General features: G+C 40.5%; 1 protein-coding gene across 1 annotated transcript in view; it reads right to left on the bottom strand.

The window, feature by feature from the left end:
- The window catches only part of LOC106010246 (cyclin-Y-like protein 1), a 41981-nt gene extending 29229 nt beyond the window's left edge, over positions 1-12752 (bottom strand). The window contains exons 1-3 of the mRNA XM_087193325.1: positions 12511-12752; positions 10542-10616; positions 8712-8746 (exon numbers count right to left, since the gene is read on the bottom strand). Coding sequence (XP_087049451.1) covers positions 8712-8746; positions 10542-10616; positions 12511-12667 — 267 coding nt within the window. The 5' untranslated portion in view covers positions 12668-12752. The remainder of the gene's footprint in view (positions 1-8711; positions 8747-10541; positions 10617-12510) is intronic.
- Positions 12753-17338: the final 4586 nt, after the last annotated feature.

Raw genomic sequence — 17338 nt, forward strand, 5'->3', positions numbered from 1 at the left:
AGCCAGCCAGTTTGTCCGGCAGAACCCACAGCAGGTTCCCAACTCAGAAGCACACAGCACCTTGGAGTAAAATGCGAAACAGAGGCCAAGAAGAACCGTAAGAAATAAACATGCAAACCTGTTCCCATCACTGCAGAATGCAGATGTTATATTCTAGAGATACTAAATCTGACAGCCCTGCAGATGCCAAGTGTATCAAGACTAAAACTGGAAAATAACAGGGGAAAACTGTACACCAAACAATTTCTGGAAACCAGGCTGCCTTGACTGTACTCCCCAGGTAGAAGGCCGGGTGCTTCTTCTCTGAAGAAATCAGACTGCCCCAGCGACCCGGTCCCAGATAATATACTAGGGTCCAACAATGAAGAGCTAGCTTTGCTGCCAAATTCTTGCAGTGAGGCCCATTAGTTAACAAAAAGTCTTGTGCACATAGAGTATTTCCAACCAGAGAATGCCGGGACAGCCACACACTTCAGGGAAGCCTTCAGCAAGAGCAACAGGGACAAAGGAATTTGTGGGAGTTCTCAAAATTCAGCAGCAAATGAAAACTTTAAAACATTTCAATACAAGGTTCAATCAAAGCACAAACTCAAGGAGTCTCTAGTACATAATCAGTGCCAAAGGAAACACCAGAAAATGGAAAGGGGATGGAAATTTGACATTAGCGAAGAAATACTAGTCTGACAGGCACACTATCTGGATAACCAAACTATAAGAAAAAATTGGAGAAAATACCAAGAATTAAAAGAGAAGGAGGCAGAGTGCAGACCTTAATGGCCATCCCAATAAGATGAAAAGTCAGTAACAAAACTTATTGTGTTCTTTCAGCATCCCAGAGATAGAGAAGATACCAAAAGCTTCCGGGAGCTGGCTAGAACTAGTTATTTATCATGCGTATAACAGGATGGCAACAGAGTTAAGACCAACACTAGGAATAAGAAGACCATTGTGAAAATTAGCTTCAACCTACAAGTGTATGTTCCATTAAGTAGGAGGGGTTTCCTTCCTGGTTAGATCTTTCAAATTATCGATATGGCCGAGGATTTAGCTCAGTAGTTCTGCCGCCTGCTTCGCAAGTGCAAGGTCCCGAGTTCGATCCCCTGTACCAAAAAAACCCCCACATCGGTATGGCCTCCTTCTCCAGCAAAATGTGTTCCAGTAACACAGGGGAGTGCAGCAAGACAGAGGAAACAAAAGAATCCAGGACAGTGAGGACAGCAGTTATACAAGAACCAGATGACTTCACGGAGACATCCCAGAGAAAGATCGAGACAGCAGGCCTAAGGGAAAGCCAGCCTTACTAAGGTAGGAAAGACTTAACGAGGGCAGCCTCAGGGAGAAAATGAAACAGCTGTGTTTTAAGACATGGAAAATATCTTGATAAGCATGCGAGAAATGTTCTAACATGGGGGTGGCTGCTAAGAACACTGCCCAATTGAAAATAGGAAATTAATTCCTCCCTCGCCACAAAAAAAGGAAGACTGAAAACAGAAAGACCAGGACGCCATAGCAAGTCAGCAATCCACTGGATCCCCCCCCGCCGCCCCCGTGCCCGGCCTCTTCCATGCACCGTCAACTGGTTCCACACTACAAAGACGCAGAGGACACTGGACCACCAGACCACTGAACTGGGTAAGTTGGAGTCATCTTCACCTCCCATCAGGACAGGGACTATCTTCAGGGGAAGGGCAGCTGGAACCTGCAATACAACTCTGCAGAGTTCAACCCTGCAGGAGGACAGGGAGCTCAACTTGGGACTTGCAGCCAGAAATCTGCCTGAATCTCACGGGTCTGCGACTAGCTCGCTGAGACTCATTGACTTCTATCTGCATACTGCTACCCACACTGTCTATTGTGACGGCAGAGACATACCCTGAAAGAGGCCCTTCATATTCATTTTATTTTTTTATTCCCAAAATTAGTATTATTAGTTTATTTTTTTCTCTCTTTTTTTTGCTCCTCTTATCTTTAATTTTTTTCCTACTCTTTGCAAATATTTGTTTTTCTCTCCTTTTTTTTCTTTTATTTTCTTCTTGTTTTCTCTTTCCTTTCTGTCTTCCACTCACTCTCGTGCTCTCCCACATTGTTCATCTTCCCTTTTTGTCCCTGTTTTGGTCCTCATTCGGAGTTCTTCTTTATTTTCCTAGTATTCTCTTTTTCCTTCTCACCTGTGTCCTCTGGCCACACTGCTAACCTTCCCCTATCCTTCTTCCCATCTGTCCCTCCCTCTCAAACCCCTTCGAACTCCCCATCACAAAGGGTAAAGTTGTTATATTGAAGAGTTTATTCACTATATGCTGGGTTGGTCCTCGATCTTGATTTAATTCTCACAGCTAAAGGTGATAGATTAATAACTACAACAAAATGTCATTTTTGAAGATGTACTTGATGCAATGGTGTTGCTGACTGCATCACTTGGGCTAACGTGTTGTGACTGATCTAGTCAATGAACCTTCCTAATACAAGGAAAATGAGATAGCCTTACAGTCATTAGAGACTCAAAACTTAAAAGACCAGCTGTATCTGGAAGACACCTCTGAGAAGCAATCATTCCATAAGGGTTCTGATTACAGGCAACAAAGATACCTACAATAAGCAACTTCAAACTATCAACCCAGGAGTTAAACCAAGGACAGTACCAAAAACAAAAATGAGAAGACATTTAAGCAAGACACAAACTCAGACTTCCACCCCACCAAGGGTAAATCCTGGGGGAAATGAGATGGAAAAGTCCCATAACCAACCACCTGGATACCCTGAACTGATAGCACAGGAAGTAACAAAACAGATGAATGAGGCTCTAGGAAAACTTCAAAGCGGAAATAATCTCCCAGATATCTACAGAGATGGTGGGCAGAGTGAAAGACATGATTAGAGGATCTAGAACAGAAACAGATAACAAAAAATAGATGAGCTCAGAAACATGCTGGAAGCCATGAATACCCAGCATAAGAGAGAAATGGAAACCATGGTCGCCCAACAGAAGAAAGAGCTGCAATCCATGAAACAGATTCAATCATATATTCAGGAGATCAAAAACTCTACTGAAAGTACCCACAGCAGATTAAGGGAATCTGAAGATAGAATATCAGATATAGAAGAGAAGATCATGATTAGAGACCATGAAAATAGAGATTTTTTAAAAAATAGTAAGGGACCATGAGAAATCAATCCAACAACTGCTAGATGATGCAAAGAAGAATAACATAAGACTGATAGGAGTCCATCAAAAAACAGGAGAAAGCACAATTGACATAAAAAAACTTCACAGAAGTAATAGTGGGAAACTTCCCAGACAGAGGTAAAGAGTTGGACATATAGATAAGTGAGGCATATAGAACTACAACTAGCCATGATCAAAAAAAATCTACATCTAGACATATAATAGTCAAGATCCCAGAAACCCAACAGAAAAACAAACTCCTACAAGCAGTTAAGAGAAAAGAAACAAGTCACCTACAGAGGAAAGCCCATCAGAATCACAGCAGACTTTTCGACACAAACCCTCAAATCAAGGAGAGCCTGGAGTGGAGTATTTCAAACCCTAAAAGAAAGTAACTTCCAACCTAGACTGTTGTATCCTGCAAAATTATCTTTCAAAATTGACGGGGAAGTTAGATTCTCAAACGACAAAGAACACCTGAGAAATTTCATGACCACCAAACCAGCACTACAAGCAAGTCTAAACAATATCCTAGAAAAAAAGCAATGAAGGCCACAACTCCATGAGGCCCAACAGAGGGAAGCCAACAGGCAAGGTAAGAAACTAAAGCGAAAAGGGGAAAAATAAGAAATAAAAGAGTCAACAAAAGTAAAACATCATGACAAGGATAAATCAATATCTATCAATTATTGGGCCGGGGATTTAGCTCAGTGGTTTCGCCGCCTGCTGTGCAAGCGCAAGGACCCGAGTTCGATTCCCAGTACCAAAAAAAAAAAAAAAATCTATCCCTTATAAACCTCAATGTTGATGGCCTCAATTCACCAATCAAAAGAAATAGACTGGCAGAATGGATTAAAAAGGAAAATGCAGCAATATGCTGTATACAAGAAACATACCTAACTCAAAAAAGAAACTCATAGACTGAAAGTAAAAGGATGGAAAACAGTTCTCCATGCCACCGGAACCCAGAAGAAAGCAGGGGTAGCAATCTTATTTGCAGACAAACTAGATTTCAAACCAAAACTAATTAAGAGAGACAAAGATGGTCACTACATCCTTGTGAAGGGAACAATCCGAGAGGAAGAGATGACAATCCTAAATATATATGCACCAAATACGAATGCCACCAACTATACAAAACAAATGTTAATAGACATGAAAAACCCAATAAGCACTAACACAATTGTAGTGGGGGCCCTCAATACCCCACTATCACAAATAGACAGATCGTCTAGACAAAAAGTTAACAAGGAAATTCGAGAACTGGACCAAGCTATTGAACAAATGGACTTAATAGAGGTTTACAGTGTTCCACCCCATAAAATCGGAATACACATTCTTTTCAGCTGCACACGGGTCATTCTCCAGAATAGACCACATGCTAGCTCATAGGACATGTCTAAGTAAATGTAAAAGAATTGAAGTTACCCCCTGTATATTATCAGACCACAGTGCCAAAAAATTGAAGATCAATAACATAAGAAACCGCAAAACCCCAACACACACATGGTAACTGAATAACACCCTCTTGAACAACCAATGGGTCACAGAAGTAAAGAAGAAATCAAACAGTTTCTACAAGTAAATGAAAATGCCAGTACAACATACAGGAATCTATGGGACACAATGAAAGCAGTTCTACGTGGGAAATTCATAGCGGTGAATGGCCACATTAGGAAAACAGAGAAAACTCAGATAAATAACCTAATGCAGAACCTCAAGCTCCTAGAAAAAGAAGAGCACAATGAATCCAAAGCTCATACAAGAGAGGAAATTATAAAGATCAGGGCAGAAATCATCAACGCAATGGAGACTAAGAGAACAATACAAAAAAAAATCAATGAATCAAAGAGTTGGTTTTTTGAAAGAATAAATAAAACTGATAAACCTTTAGGCAACCTTATCAAAAAAGAAAAGAAAAGGCACAAATATATGCAATTAAGGATGAAAAAGCTGAAGTCACAGCAGATCCAACAGGAATTCACAGGATCATCAACACCTACTTCAAGAACCTCTACTCCAATAAAATGGAAAACACAGAAGAAATGGGCAGATTCCTAGATACATACGAACTGCCAAAGTTAAATGAAGAAGATAAAGAAATTCTAAACACTCCAATTACAATGAGGGAAATTGAAAATGTAATAAAATATTTACCAATAACGAAAAGCCTAGGTCCGGATGGCTTCACTGCTGAATTTTACAAGACATTTAAAGAAGAATTAATGCCATTACTCTTTAAATTCATCAAGGAAATTGAAAGGCAAGCAATACTTCCAAATTCATTCCTGGAAACAAGTGTTACTTTGATTCCAAAAACAGGGAAAGACCCAACCCAAAAAGAGAACTACAGGCCAATCTCCCTAATGAACACAGATGCGAAAATCCTCAACAAGATACTGGCAAACAGAATACAGAGGGGCATCAAGAAGATCATACACACCCTGGCCAAGTTGGATTTATGCCAGGGATGCAGGTCCGCTTCAACATACGTAAATCAATAAATGAAATACACTATATTAACAGACTCAAAGACATAAACCATATGATTTTCTCAATAGATGCAGAGAAAGCATTCGACAAAATCCAGCACCCATTCATGATAAACACCCTACAGTAAACTGGAATACAAGGTATTTATCTTAACCTGATTAAGGCTATCTATGAAAAACCAAGAGCCAACATCCTACTAAATGGTCAAAAACTGAAAACTTTCATGCTAAAATCAGGAACAAGATAAGGATGCCCACTATCACCACTCCTGTTCAATATAGTTCTGGAAACATTAGCCACCGCAATTAGACAAGAGAAAGAAAGAAAAAGAATAAAGATAGGAAAGGAAGAAGTTAAAACTGTCATTATTTGCTGACAACATGATACTCTACATAGAAGATCCAAAAAACTCCACCAGAAGACTTCTAGACTTAATTGACAGATTCAGTAGAGTAGGTGGATACAAGGTCAACCCTCAAAAAACAATAGCCTTCTTGTACACAAATAACAGACTCACTGAGACACAAATTAGGGAACCAATTCCTTTTACAATAGCATCCAAAAAAGTGAAATATCTAGGAATCAATCTAACAAAGGATGCAAAAGACCTCTACACTGAAAACTACAGCACTCTGAAAAAAGAGATCGAAGAGGATACAAGAAAATGGAAAGACATCCCTTGCTCCTGGGTAGGAAGGACCAATATAGTGAAAATGGCCATACTTCCAAAACTGCTATATAGAGTCAATGCAATGCCAATTGAAATTCCAACAATATACTTCATAGAACTAGAGAAAACAATCCAAAAATTCATTTAGAACCAGAAGAGACCTAGAATAGCTAAAGCAATTGTAGGCAACAGAGACATGGCTGGGGGTATCACAATCGCCAACTTGAAACTACACTACAAAGCTACTGTGATAAAATCAGCATGGTACTGACAAAGGAACAGACCCGAGGATCAGTGCAATAGATTAGAAGATGCAGAAACAGCTCCAGACATGCTCAGCCACATCATCTTTGACAAAGGAGCCAACCACCATCATCGGAGGAAAGATAGCCTATTTAATAAATGGTGTTGGAAAAACTGGACTTCAACCTGCCAAAGATTAAAACTAGACCCATACCTATCACCATGCACTAAACTAAGATCAAAATGGATTAAAGATCTAAATATTAAGACAGAAACACTAAACTTGCTGGAAGATAAAAGTTAGGTGGAACTTTTGAAGACACTGGCATAGGAAAAGACTTCATGAACAAAACCTCAGCAGCATGGGAACTAGCAGAAAGAATCAACAACTGGGATCTCATCTTATTAAAAAGCTTCTGCACTGTAAAAGAAACCACCAACAGAGCTAACAGACAACCCCCTCAATTCAAAGACCCAATTCAAATATGGGCATCTGAAATGAACAGACATTTCTCAGACAAGGAAGTAAAAGCAGCAAACAAATACATGAAAACATGTTCAACATCACTCGCCATTCGAGAGATGCAGATGAAAACAACACTGAGATTCCACCTCACCCTAGAAAGAATGGAGGCTATCAAATCAACAAATAACAAATGCTGGCGGAGTTGTGGGGAGAAAGGAACCCTTCTTCATTGTTGGTGGGAGTGCAGACGGGTGCAACCACTGGGGAAGTCAGTATGGAGACACCTCAGAGAACTAGGACTAGAGGTCCATTTGACCCAGCTCTTCCCCTGCTGGGTATCTTCCCAAAAGAATTAAAAGAATCATACCACAGTGATATCTGTGCACCCATATTCATAGCAGCACAGTTTGTAATGGCTAAAGCTTGGAAGCAGCCCAAGTGCCCATCAACTGGAAACTGGATTAAAAAATGTGGTTTTTTAAAATAAAATGGAGTACTATTCAGCCACAAAGAACGAAAAACTAGAGTCATTTATAGCTAAGTGGATGCATATCCAGGCCATACTCTTAAGTGAAATAAATAGGACACACGTGTAAATACCGAATAGTTTCTCTAGTGTGAGAAACTGATAGTGTAAACAAGGGTTAAAATGATTAAAATGAATAATTGATAATTTGAAATAGGAAAAAAGGTCCAAAGACAAACGAATGAAGAGAGGGGAAGGGGAAAGGAAAAGAGGGAAAGGAAAAACTATGAGAAAAGAAAAAAAAAAAGGAAATGAAATCTATGTAAATAGGGAAAGGGTGGAGGAGGTGAAGGGCCCACAGGTAATGGGAAAAAAATAAGAACCAAGATATATCATGTACAGGTACAAACGCCCAATGATAAATGTAAACGAACTGTATACCTAAAGTATACCAATAAAAGAATTAAAAAAAAAAATAGAAAGACCAGCTGGGGTTTCTTACTGTACTTGACTTTGTGAACTAACATTGCTTAGGGGAAGGGGATCATGCAGGAGAAGTACAGAACTGCTCAGGCCTCAGAAATATTTAAGAGAAAGAATTAAAGGTGTACAAAGAGGCAGCGCAGTGGGACTATTATTGCATAACTCAGCAGTGAACAATAGTCACAATGTAAATACCAATTTGTTATTTAATTTAATACAATCTGGTACATTGCAAGGAAAGAGGGGAGAATAAGGTCATGGTGGAAAGAGGAAGCCAAACATTCAACTGTTAATGACAGAAAAATAATAAATAGTGCTAAAAACTGATGTATTCAATAGTTTACTCATGCCAGGGATGTAGCTCAGTGGGGCCGCATCTGCCTGGCAAGCACAAGGTCCTCAGATTGATCCCCAGTACCAAAATAAATAGATTACTACTGTTTTTTTAAGGGACTAAATAAAGGCAAAATATTTCAAGTGCATCTTTAACTCTATATCCACATTCCTGTAATTAACTTATACATCAAAACCCATCAAAAATGGAAATTACTAAGTCAAAGCCTTTCCTGAGTAGACTTAAAACATTGTAGGAAAATGTAAGAGATTTACAAAATGCAGAAAAAGAAGTCCATGGTAACAGACTGGCTCCTCTTTATATTTTTTAGAAATGAAGGCAGAAATATTTTGATTCACTCTTAGTTTCTTATCTTTCCAATTATTTACTTACTTGGTTGATATAGTTGCTTTTCCTCTGATCTCGTGCTAAGAATAAAAAAAAAGAAAAAAACTGATCCATTCTGATACAAATGTCTTAGGAAAGTATATAGAAGTGGCCACTAATTATCCAATGGATTACAAACATACAGAATGAAATAAAAATCTATTTTATTTTTAAAAATAAATCATCTGCCAAGATGAATTCCATAAAGTAAAAACCAAAAACTTAGTTATACCTTTTTTTTAACCTAAAAGATGACAGACTCTCCTTATATGAAAGAAAACTATAAAACAAGCTGGACCAGATGAGAAACTTAGCTAATTAAAAAAAAAAAACACGTTAACTTATTGCAAATCTCAACCACTGTACAGACTTTCTTGAGTAAATAAATAGTACTTTATAATTGTACATTACCATACAGCTTAATTACAAGCATCTAACAGCAGACAGCTCTAAGAACCAGTTTCTGGCTAAGCACTGAACTCTCGCTGCACTACAATTCCCGAAGTATCCTGAAACACCGACTGGGAGTCTACAAGGATACTGCACTGAAAATATGTTGCTAAAAAATGAGTGGGTCTTTAAACAACTGTAAAGTAATCCACCTTAAATCCTGGACTTGAAATGAGTGTGCTGATCTAGCTGAGCAGAGTGTCAATGGCACACACACAAATTCATTTTGCTCTAACAGGATAAATGCTCCAAGAGCAACAGGGGCCACAGTGCCCTCTGCGTTCCCCTCTAACCTCTGAACACCGCTGCAGGCACGTTCCTTCCCCTGAAGAGGGGAGCCCAGGGCAGCCCCTCGGGCTTCCTATGCTCCCCCCGGAGAGGCCCTAGGCCCTCGAAGAAATGGAGAAACACAGCAATGCTAACCAGAAATGACCTGCTCAGGAAGGAAAATTGCACACCAACGCAAATGCAGGTAAAAAACATTTTTCATTGTGCTGCATCTCTCCAAGCAGTATCGAACCTACCTTCCTTAAATTCTTACCATTGAAATCAACTAAAATTTTGGTCACATATGTTTTTTAACAGAAAAAGAACTGACCAAACATTAAGAAAAAGAAGTCGTGGGCCAGGGATTTAGCTCAGTGGTCTCGCCGCCTGCTGCGCAAGCACAAGGATCTGAGTTCAATCCCTGGTACCAAAAAAAAAAAAAAAAAAGATAAAGAAGTCGAGGTGCAGACAAGTTCATACATCTGATTCCTAAAGCAAATAGGACACGAGAAATTTACACTCGTTCCACACATCGGCTATCCTTCTAGGAAATAGCAGAGGAGCATGTTTGCACCAATTCTCAAATGAGGGTGAAAAAGTTTTGAAGAGCTGAAAATTCTGAGAACACCATAAATCATAAATGTGCTGTGAGGCAGGCTCACTGGGTAAGAGCACTGTGGGGAATGAGGTTGAGGAGATGATTCAATATCTCTCCCTCTCTTCCCTCCCATATATATGCATAGAACACATGATTTTTTAATTTGTTGATATGCTAATCTAAGTTTAACTAAGTCCTATCATTTCTCTTTAAAATCTCCTCTGTGGAGTTAGAGAAAAGCTCAAAAAGTGTGAAAAAATAAGTACAAATCCATGACTGCATCTTAATCATGTGGTCTACTGTACTGATAAAGTGCCAAAATGCGTTAACATAAAGCCACATGCTCTCAATCAGTGACATTTAAAAGAAAATGTATAATCACATAGTAAAAGTAAAGTGAATATACGGAAAGCTGAGAAATGGAAGCCAACGTATGAGTTCTTCTAAATACTGTCTAACGTAGCACAAAAAACAGCAATGGTTTTCAGTCCTATCCTTGATGGGGAGAAGTAGTGTCTTACCGTTTGCATGAAATTTGTTCAGGAAAATTGTGCTTGCCCTTAGATGGTCAGCAGGGTTTGATTCCAGAGCTCCATCTACAGAGGAAAAGAAAAGGATGTGCTGATTTACTTCAGTAGGCAAGTAGATGGCCTTCAAAGTAGCTACACGACACCTTTAATCGTTTAGTAGTGTTGAGAAAGTTTTTAGTTATGAATAGGAAAGAAACACAGGCAAGCATGTAAGAATTCTCCTGGGGAACTGTCCAAATGTAGAATCTCTCTACACCTATGGAATGAAATAGGCTATGTCCTAGGTTTATTTTTCTAAACTTACACCTGAACGATCTAAAGCACATTTTAGATGAATCGAATATGCCCTCCTCCCCTGTCCTACTCACCCCACAGAAATACAAGCACGCCCTTCTGTGCTGACACTGCCACACTGCAGGATCAGTGTCGAGAGCAAGCGCTGTCCTGGCATCATGGATACACTGTCAGATACCAGTTCAGTGAAACGAGTATTTTCAAACAGCAAACATTCTGCAGACAACCGATCGCATGGTTAATCCTAGCTGCACTCAATAAGAGACCGCGTTTTGTTAGCTATTTTGTTTGGTGGCTGTTCAGCAAGGCAGACTTAAGACTGCTTAGAGATGCAATCTCCTGATCTACAAACTCTTCCTGGATGTAAACTGATTTTTTTTTCTTTTACTTTTTCTCCATTTCCATGTACTTTTGATTCTTGGAACTAAGCTGGGAGAATCATTCACTTAGTGAAAACGAAACTTTTGTAACTTTCGTGCTATTACCTGAGGTAATAAAAGTCATCACACGGGCAGGTATGACCCTATTCAGTGACTTCATGCTACTTAACCAATCTTGTGACAAACTGTGCCAAGATTCAGATATAATAACAGTTAAGCAATATTTCCTTAACCTAAACATGTTAAAAATTATTCTACTTTTTAAAAAGGGAGTTCAATGCTCAAATCACACAGCCCTCACCCTGACAAAATCAAAATGCATGCCAACACATTAAAAGAGAATGACTAGTAGTGACTACCATCTAACTCACTGTTTCATACACGGCCTAAGAGTCCTTCTTTTGTCCCCTCCCGGTAATATGCTTAGAATCTTGCATACGCATAATATGAGGCTTCTGGGTTTAACCTGAGCTTGAATCACCCACTTTAATGTACTTCAATGCAGGTCACTAGAAACTGACTGAGGCCTACTCATTGCTCTTCATGGTATTCCTTCCACAGGTTCACTAAAACTATTCTTATGTAAAAGACTCCAACAAAAATTCACGTTTTTGGCATATCTATTAGAAGATGAGAAAATCTTAGTTATGTGGAAAAATAAAGTTATGTTGACAAAGTGACAGAGACTTTCATGGCTGACTGAAGTTTCTGAAGGGATTTGGGACCACTTCCTACAAAAGCATCAATATATTACCATTTGAATTTCAAATTAATTAAATGATTAAAAATTGTTTACAGCAAGGGCCATTTAGCTATCGGCACCTTTATAATGACAAATTTTCAATGAAGTCCAGGAAAATTAAGTATCAACATAAGAGGAACCAGCTTAAAACACACACACACACACACACACACACACACACACACAGGGAGGCTCCAATACTGGCATATTGGAATTCTGAGGAAAGGGCGCGAATGAATATATCAAACAAGTCTTGATAAAGTCCCACAGGACAAGGTATAATAGAGCTCTTAACATGAAGGGTCCAGAATGGGATTTGGGAACCAAAGGGGCCACGAACTGGATGTTAGGGTAGACAGGGAAAGACACTGGCCTCACAGACAGGGAGGAGTAAGTGTGGGAAAGCGAGGCACAGTCACCCGAAACCAGGCCTGAGAAAGCCAGTTCCTGGAACAGAGGAGCCAGAAGCCCCCCGGGGCCCTGAGGGTTCGGAAAGTGAGAGCTTCGCCTAAGCCAAACAGTGTCCCCACCACCACCTCCTTACCTCGGGGCTTCTCCTGGTCACTGATGTGGCACGGGAGGTGGCCATGCCTGGTTCCCACGGAAATCTCAGACTCGCAGTCTGGCTCCACTGGCCCCGTGCGCTGGCCCAGCTCGGGGCTGGCACTGGAGCGCACACAACAGGTCAGAATGTTCCCCATGGGGCACCACTGCACCTTGGCTCAGTCCCACTTGAGCAGCTCAGCAATGCAGAGCAGACTCTTCTGCGGTTCTTCCACCCGCCCTCTGGCCAGCAGGCTGGCCTTACCCTCACAACCCCCCCCCCCAGCCCCCCAAGCTGACTGGTCTTCTGAGGGGCAGTGATCTGGCTTATTTAAAGGGGTCAGAGATCCCACAAATGCTAAGAGCCAAAGCCACTGCCAGAGATCAAGCCAGACTTCTTTCTCCTTCGGCCACCTCCGACCAACTGACTAGGCCAGCACTTGCCAACTAGAATGCATCCTGCATCACCTGGTTACCAGCAGCCAATCACGACCAGAGTTCTGTCCGCATGCCCGCCCAACTGGCACCCAGGCATTTGATTCAAAATACCCTGGCCCACCTGGGGCTGTCATCTCCCTCACACATAGGGTCAGGATGCCTGTTTCCATTCTTCAGGTGCTGCCTGGAGCTTCTCTGGCTCTTCTAACTCTACAGGTGGTCTGGGTCAACAGACTTTATAGAAAGCCCCGGTTAATAAGAAGCTGGTTCCATAGGCAATTCAGCTTCTCTGAGTGGTCCAGCTCTCACTTTTCTCAGAGGACGTAGCTGCACCCAAACTCTTGACTGTTTCTGTACCTAAATGCTCCTCTACTGTTAGTTTTGGTTTGAAATCCACTTTCTCTACATATTGGCTAAAGGAACAATTCAACAGGAAGAGATAATGATTATAAACATACAGTATATATACCAAACACTGACACACCCAACCTCATAAAACAAACTAATTGACAAGAAAAGTCAGATAAACACCAATGTAGTTGTAATGGGGGTCCTCAATACCCCACTGTCCCGAATGGATAGATCAACTAGACCAAAAAAAAAAATCAACAAAAACGTCAAAGAGTTGAATCAAACCTTCGAACAAATAGACTTAATAGATGTCTACAGGGTATTCCTTCCAAAACCAACAAAATGCACATTCTTCTCAGCAGCACATGAGACTTTCTCCAAAACAGCCCACATACTAGCCCATAAAGCATGCAGAAATAAATGCAAAAGAATCAAAATTATCCCATCTATATTAGCAGATCATAATGAAACTAGAAAGCAATGGCAAAAGACAACAGAAATTATGCACACATATGGAAACTAAATAATGATCTTGAGTGCTCAAAGGGTCACAGATGAAATTAATGAAGAAAGTAGTTACTATAATCGAACAATGATGATAGTATGACATATTGGAACCTATGGAACATAATGAAAGCAGTCTGAAGAGGGAAGTGTATAGAGGTGAATTGCCACATCAGGAAAACCGAGTGAACTCAAATAAATGAGCTAATGATGCTCCCCAAGGTCCGAGAAAAGCAATCCAAACCCAAAGGTAGGAAATTATAAATATCAGAGCAGAAATTACTGAAATTGTGACTAAAAAAATACAAAGCATCCATGAATCAAAGAGTTGGTTCTTTGAAGGATAAAACAAAATACACAAACCCTTAGCCAACCTTATAAAAGAAAAGGAAAAAAGACTCAAATCCATGCAACTAGAAATGAAAAGGCTGAAATCACAACAAATCCCACAGAAATCCAGAGGATCATCAGTACCTACTTCGAGAACCTGTACTCTAATAAGATGGAAAATTCAGAAAAAATGGACATAATCCTAGATTTGTATGAATTGCCAAGATGATATAAAAATTTTAAATGAAGCTGAAGATATAATTTAAAATCTACCAACAGTGCTCACTTCGGCAGCACATATACTAAAATCTACCCACAAAGAAAAGTCCAGGCCCTGAAAGATTCACTGCTGAATTCTTCAAGAAATGTAGAGAAGACCTAATGCCGCTACTTCTGAAACTCTTCAGTGAAATTGAGAAGGAAGCAATGCTTCCAATTCATTCCTGGAAGCAAGCATTACCTTAATTCCAAAACCAGAGAAGGATTCAACCAACAAAAAGAGAACTACCGGCCAATCTCCCTAATGAACATAGGCACAAAAATCCTTAATAAGATACAGGCAAACAGAATGCTCCAAATCATCAAGAAAATTAGACAACATGACCAAGCAGGATTCATCCCAAAGATGCAGGGATGGTTCAACATGCACAAATCGGTAACTGTAATAGCCCATATAAAACACAGCCAAGAAGAAACACCATATGATCATCTCAATAGATGCAGAAAAAGCATTTGACAAAGTCCAACACCCTACAGAAAATTGGAATAGATAGTCTTTATCTCAATCTGATAAAAGCCATCTATGACAAACCAACAGCCAACATCATACTAAATGGACAAAAACTGGAAACTTTCACTCTAAAATCAGGAACAAGAGAAGGCTATCCACTGTCACCACTCTTTTTTCTTTTCTTTTCTTTTTTTGTGGTACCGGGGATCAAACTCGGGTCCTTGTGCCTGCAAGGCAGGCAGCAGAACCACTGAGCTAAATCCCCAGCATGTCACCACTCTTATTCAATATACTTCTGGAAACATTAGCCAGAGCAATTAGACAAGAGAAATAAAAAGAATAAAGAAAGAAAAGGAAGAACTTAAACTGTCATTGTTTGCAGATGACATGATACTCTACATAGAAGACCCCAAAAACGCCACCAAAAGACTTCTAGATTTAATAACCAAATACAGTAACATAGCTGGATAGAAGATCAACACTTAAAAATCAATACCATTCCTTACACAAATAACAAACTCACTGAGAGAGAAATTGTGGAAATCACACCTTTCACAATATATTCAAAAAAGTGAAATACGTAAGAATCAATCTAACAAAGGAAGTGAAAGACCTTTATATTGAAAACTACAGTACTCTGAAAAAGGAGATCAAAGACGATAACAGAAAATGGAAACATATCCCTTGTTCTTGGGTAGGAAGAACCAATACAGTGAAAATAGCCATACTTCCACAATTGTTATACAGATATAATGCAATCCCAATCAAAATACCAATAGCTGGCCAGGGATTTAGCTCAGTGGCACAGCACCTGTCTTGCAAGCACAAGGTCCTGCGTTCGATCCCCAGTACCAAAAGTAAAATAAAATACCAATAGAACATTTCAAAGAATTAGAGGAACAATCCTAAAATTTGCTTGGAACCGGAAGATACCTAGAGTAGCAAAAGCATTTCTGGGCAATTAAGGCAAGGCAGGGGCACCACAATCCCTGACTTGAAATTATACTACAAAGCTACTGTGATTAAAAACAGCATGGTACTGGCCAAAAAAGCAGACCAAAGGATCAATGGAACAGATTAGACGATCCACAAACAACTCCAAACACACTCAGCCACCCTATCTTTGACAAAGGAGTCATACACTTTCACTAGAAGAATGATAACCTCTTTAATAAATGGTGCAGGAAAACTGCCTGAACTGCACAGTGAGAGCCTGCTTCAGAAAGAAAAAGAGAGGAGGAGAGGAGGAGAGGAGGAGAGGAGGAGAGGAGGAGAGGAAGAGAGGAAGAGAGGAAGAGAGGGGGAGAGAGGGGGAGAGAGAGAGAGAGAGAGATTGAATAATTCCTGAACATATACAATCTATCAAGGCTCAGACATGTAGAAACAGGATATCTGAAAGGACCAGTAACCAAGGAGATTGAATCAATAATAAAATCTCTAATCAAAGAAAATCTGGGACTTGATGCCTTTTTAGTCTAGTTCCACCCAATATTTAAAAAAACAAATACAGTCTTTCTCCAGCTCTTCCAAAATACTGAAGAGGTCACAATATGCCCAAACTGGTTTTAGAGGTCAGTCTTACCCTGATATCAAAGCCAGACAAGTTCATTACAAAATAAATGTACACGCAAGTATTTCTGAGGAACAGATGCAAAATTCTCCAACAAAATACTAGCAAGTCAATTTCGACAGCACAGCAACAAATCAAACGAGCTATCAAATTATGAAAAGAGGGCCGGGGATTTAGCTCAGTGGTTTTGCCACCTGCTGCACAAGCGCAAGGACCCGAGTTTGATCCCCGGTACCAAAAAAACAAAACCAAACCAAACAGAAACCAAGTTATGAAAAGACAGAAAAATTTAAATACATGTGATTAAGAAAAACAAAGACTGTAACTCCAAGCATGACATTCTTACCCTCCTTACCTGCTGGGCCCCGTTAGTTTTGCCGGTCAAGTTGCAGGAAGGCCTTGAGGGGCATGGTCAGCTGGGCATCCTGGGTGGACGTGCGGAGTGCTAGGCAGCAGCCTCGAATCCTGGAGTGTGGCACCAGATGTCCCAGGTAGGGGCCTCCAGAGCTAGGTGTCTGGCGTCCCGGAAGGTGGTGGTATGCAGTGGTGAAGGCAGTGCGTGAGTCCTCGGGCCCCAAACCACCGAGGGACTGGCTCTGAGGACAAAGGCAAGGCTTCAACCTGATGCTCCGGAGGTTTAGCAGGAGGAAAAGATTACACTTCATTATGGTTTGCACACTACAGAAACACACACAGCCTCCACCCAACACCGGTCCCAAGGGAAAGAAGGTTGTGCAGGCAGAACAGATCTTAGATGGAGAGGCAGCGGGCAGGGTGGGGATATAAGGACAGGGAGAGGGGGGCGAAGAGGGAACAGGAAGAGACAAAGGGAGGGGTAGGAGAGAAGAGACCCAGGAGAAGACTGGTAGAAGGGGGGGGGATGGGGGGGCACTGGGGGGGGGGAGG

This window comes from Heterocephalus glaber, unplaced genomic scaffold (genome assembly GCF_053883595.1).
Source record: "Heterocephalus glaber isolate CG9 unplaced genomic scaffold, H.glaber_assembly_v1.0 deba00001587, whole genome shotgun sequence".
NCBI classification, from domain to species: Eukaryota; Metazoa; Chordata; class Mammalia; order Rodentia; family Bathyergidae; genus Heterocephalus; species Heterocephalus glaber.